The sequence below is a fragment of the Danio rerio genome, chromosome 3 (genome assembly GCF_049306965.1).
Source record: "Danio rerio strain Tuebingen ecotype United States chromosome 3, GRCz12tu, whole genome shotgun sequence".
Classification (NCBI taxonomy): domain Eukaryota; kingdom Metazoa; phylum Chordata; class Actinopteri; order Cypriniformes; family Danionidae; genus Danio; species Danio rerio.
In genome coordinates, this window is record NC_133178.1 from 6709875 (window position 1) to 6715000 (window position 5126).

General features: G+C 39.3%; 1 protein-coding gene across 1 annotated transcript in view; it reads right to left on the reverse strand.

Annotated features, from left to right (window-relative positions):
- Positions 1–1147: 1147 nt before the first annotated feature.
- Positions 1148–5126, reverse strand: part of si:ch211-175l6.2 — an 8716-nt gene continuing 4737 nt past the window's right edge. Inside the window, exons 2-6 of the mRNA XM_021471355.3 lie at positions 4573–4668; positions 4119–4349; positions 4019–4041; positions 3826–3944; positions 1148–1716 (exon numbers count right to left, since the gene is read on the reverse strand). Of these exons, the coding sequence (XP_021327030.1) occupies positions 1211–1716; positions 3826–3944; positions 4019–4041; positions 4119–4349; positions 4573–4668 (975 nt within the window). The 3' untranslated portion in view covers positions 1148–1210. The remainder of the gene's footprint in view (positions 1717–3825; positions 3945–4018; positions 4042–4118; positions 4350–4572; positions 4669–5126) is intronic.

A 5126-nucleotide genomic window follows, 5' to 3' on the forward strand; every position in this document is an offset into this window, starting at 1 on the left:
AACAAACTGTTTGGAAGCATTTAAATTGTCTAAGAAGACGTCCACAATCTTTACACACATTGACCCAGAGACTGTATAGATGCAGGTCACTGTTGAGAAGATGACGAATGTTAACTGTATGATGACAGAAATGGCCTTAAAGGGCACCTATGGTGAAAAATCTACTTTTAAAGCTGTTTGGACAGACGTGTGTAGGTATAGTGTATATACTGTCATATTGGGGTAAAATAAACACACTCAGTCCTTTTTTTAAAACTTAACAACATAGAAACGGTGGACCAATTGGAGCGGTTTTCAGATCAACCACAACTTTACGTAGGAGTGCGGTCCCCCCGCCCACCAATATTGATTGACAGCTGCGCGCATTAACATGTCTCCATAGTAATGCATAAAATCATATTGACAAGACAGGACGAGCGCAAAGCAACCGGGAACAAAAGGTCTATTTAGTTCGCTAGGATCATCAATCATCATCAGACGTGATCAAGAGTGAGTTTTACAAGTTAAACATGTTTTAAAACGTGTGCACGTGTGTAATGAAGTAAAGCGATTCACTTCAGATTCCCTTCATCAGCACAGCCGCGTGTCTCATTGATTGTAATCACCTGACATTACAACCTAAATCTAACTTAATGTTAGTGACCTATGACGTTGTGTGTCTGCTGGGCAATAACTAAATGCACTACAGAATGTTACATTTAAACACACATGCACAAATTACATGTAAACCCATCAGCTTTTCACAGTGTAATACCCACTACTCACTACTCTTGAGTACTGTAGAAAGGGCTACTTTGACAAAGTTTTACAACAGATACTTTTACTCTACTTACACTACATTTATTAGGCAAGTAATGGTACTTTTACTTAAGCATGCTTTTTCAGTACTCTTTCCACCACTGCCTGTCACCTTGCACACACAAACAATTTCCTAATGATCACAGCATTTTTTTAGACGATCACTTAAAACTAACGTAGTACTACAAGCAAACAACTCACCAACCAGGCCAACCGGGGACTAAAGGAAACGTTCTCTGACCACAGAGGCTTCATCTGCACTGGAGAAGTCGCATTCAATACTCACACAGATGCTTTTAAATGGTTGAATATCCACACACTCCCAATAATGAGCTGCACAGGTGTACGCAAAAAAAATAAATAAATAAAAATGTGCTGACGCCAGTAGGTGTTTCTTGCTCTTAGTGTCTCACTACAAAGTTCTAAAAATAAAACCAGTTACATACGGTAAAATCTTTAGAGAACCAAGACTATAGAAGAAAGGAAAGACAGACTCAGTGAAGGTGGTGGTGAATGTGTGTAGATGTGTGTTTGTTACAGGATCAGAGAAAGACACTGTTCCTCTGTCACAGTCCAGATCAACTCTCACACGCTCAAGATCCTGATTTACAACAAAACCAGAGCCTGCAGACTGTTTATATTTCACACTCCAGACCCCAGTGTTATAGAAAACCCGTCCCGTCCACTGGTTTGATGCTGTTGTTACTCCAAGATTCCAGTATTCACTCTCTTTCACCTCCACATTCCAGCAGTGTTTTCCTGAGGTAAAACCCTCTGAACCCAGAACACAGTAATAGCAGTCAAATCTCTCTGGATTATCAGGAACAGGTTGATCTTTCCCACTGTACCTCATACTGGTCAGATCATCAGACAGGACGAGACGTGGATGAGCAGTGTTTGGATCCAGAATGACAGGAGCTGAAGAGACACAATCAACAGCTGCTTTTATTCTGATGTTCATATCATGATCAAGAGTGAACAAACACAGATTATTATGAAATTATGACACTCAAACTGTTGGTCACATTTCAGACATGTTTCTCTGAATGATGCCAGTGTTATTAGTTACACACACATTTTCTTAAGCGGAGAATAATTTGATACATTTTAATCAATTAATTGTATCAAGGTCATTTAAACTCGGTCTTACTGTTTGAATGTGTTTTTAAATCCTCTATTAAAGGGCACATAGTTTACCTCTTTTTCATGATTTAATATTAATATTATGGTTGTTCTGAGTGTGCCAGTTTAAGTTCAGTTCAACACACAGTTCAAATGTTTTTATTATTGTGTTCAAAAGTGTTATGTTGGGGGCGTGTACACAGCTCGCTGTTTTAGGGGCGTGTTGATTGACATGTAAATTAGTTTCGGCTTCCCACCCAACGTAACAAGGGGGTGGAGCCAAGAGCTCCCACGCTCTGTGTTTGCGACAGGCAGACACAGAGAAGCTAAGCTAGGATACATGTATGACTCGGACACAGACCAAGTAGAAAGTACAAAATCATTTGTGTCTTTGTATAGTTTCACAGCCAACTGTGAACTAGTTTAAGGTGCCGAGCTCGTACACCGAGACTAATAACCACACACACTGAATTAACTTTGACTGACTGAACTTTGACTCTCAGTGGCGCGGTAGAAACATGATGTGTCCCGAATCATCATGCCACGCAGTGCCATGCATTCCAGAACTCCAAACACAGGCCTCCACCAGGACAAACACAACGGCGCCCAGCCGCTGACCCAAAGCGCCGCCCGCATGCACCCCGACAGAAACCCACGCCCAAAACTCCTAAATGCACAACGTCGCTTCATGCAGAGTGGCGCTTCTGGTGTGCAACCTGCAGGCAAGTTTTTATTTTATTTCCAATGGAGAGACGCACACATGAGGCAACGTGCTTGCACTTTTCCAGCTGCACCTAAGATCACAGGGAGCTTCTGTGTTCGCGAGAAATGCAAACGGCTGAAGTTTAAGGTAGACGCAATGAAAAGTACACGTTTGCAAACCTACTAAAAGTTACAAACAATAATTCTGATTAAAGCAATCATGTGGTGAATGCTGACCTTGTGTTGAGCCCAATAAGCCTTACATCTAAAAATAGAGCAAGGGTGTTCCTTTAGTGATATCACTTTGACTCTCGCGCTGAAAATGGCGGAAGTGAAACGACAAACTGAGGATATGGGAATGTGCCTGTCAATCAATATTGGTGGACGGGGGGACCGCACTCCTACGTCAAGTTGCGGTCGGTCTGAAAACCGCTCCAATTGATCCACCGTTATTTATGTTGTTGAATTGAAAAGAAAAAGTGCTCGGTGTGTTTATATCACCCCGATATGACGGTCTTTACACTATACCTACACATATGTCTGTCCAAACAGCTTGAAAAGTAGATTTTTTACCATAGGTGCCCTTTAATGTCTGCTATTTTTGATAAAGTAATTACTAATCACTCATTGAATAAACAATGTTCTTCTAATAAATGCAGCTCTTTTATAGACACTTTTTCAAAAACAACTGATGAAAACCCTCTAAAAAAGATCACTCTGTAAAAGCCAGTATAGCAGGGGTGGCCAACCCTGTTACTGGAGAGTCATCTTCCGGCAGATTTCAGTTGATACCCATATCAAACACACCTGAACCAATTAATTAGGGCCTGAACACCACTTGATAATTACAGGCAGGTGTGTTTGATATGGGTAGCAACTGACATCTGCTGGAAGTTGGCTCTGCAGGAACAGGATTGGCCACCCCTGCAATACAGATTTAGAATTTATATGAACGTGTTTATTATTAAACATTTGTATAGTTACACTTGACATGGTTTATTCTCTTGTGGAGTTCAGTAGATGAAGAAATGAGAAGCATTACCCAAATATAGAGGCATGATCTACATGAGAAAGCATTTCTATTATATAGACTGCTGCTGTGACCCGGCCCTGAATAAACGGTTGAAAATATTGTGTATTATGATTGTCATTTACAACAAACTAAACGGTATTTCACTACAAACTAAAACAGAACAGACTCACAATAGTAGACAATGTCCTGCATCTTCTTCCAGACTCTGAACGGCAGGTTCCCCAAGTAGCGAGACACATGAATCAAAGCTCCAGAAGGCGTCTGTGGATCCGGCTGTGAGATCTGGACTCTGGAAGAACATTCAGGAGTCAGAACTGCAGGATTCAGAAGCAGAGAGAGCAGAGACACCAGCAGATCACTCACCTTTCCATCGAGACTGGAAACTCCTGCAGAACAAACACACAACTGATCATCAAGAGCTCAATCCATCATCAATCAATCAATCACTGATCTGAAATCAGACCTTTAGAAAGCAGACGTCATTGGCTTTCAGCATCTCCTCCGTGTCTTTGATCGTGTGTGAAAGAGCTGAGATGTGTGTGTTCATCTCCTCCAGCTTCTCCTTCATCATCTGCTTCTTCTGCTCCTCTTCCTCCCTCAGTGCAGTGATTGTAGCTTCTTCTTCATCTCGGAGAAACTGATGAAGCTTCTCAAACTCATGTTTAATCTGACGCTCTGTGTGATCAACTTGAGACTGAAAGCAAATCACAGTAAACCACAGACATGTTTAATAATCAACACACATCAACATCATATATATATATATATATATATATATATATATATATATATATATATATATATATATATATATTATTTTTAAAGCTGACTGATGCTAGTCATTAACAAAAATAATTCACTGGAACGCATTATATTAAATATAAAAATTCTCCAGCAGTCTTGATTCTGTTTCTCACCTTGATGTGTTGAAATGTTTTCTCAAACTCTACTATCATTTTTTCATTGTGTTTGAGTTTCTTTTGTAAAGACTTCAGTGCTGTATTGAGTGCCTCCTAGAGTTGAACAAATAAAAACAAAAATAGAACATCAAAATACTGTGAATAAAACAATAAGTGACGATCATTTAGAGCTCTGATATACAGTATTTATGTGGGCATCTTCAACCAAACCGATTCAGAAATTAAAATCTACGGTCCCACTTTATATTTAGTGGCCTTAACAACTATGTACTTACATCAAAAATATACTACCCCAAATTAGAAAAGTTGGGACAATATTGAAAATGCAAACAAAAAAGTTGTGATTTCTTTTTTTTTTTTTTTTACTTTTTTTAATTGAACTTTTAAACTATTTTATTGCAGACAATATAACAAACATTTAATGTGTTCCTCATGATGTTTTGTAAATAAACACATATTCCAATTTTAGTTCTTGCAACGCATGGTCACCAGTTTGCCAACAGATGCATGAAAACATTATTGAATGTTCCTCAATGATAGGAAGACCTTTG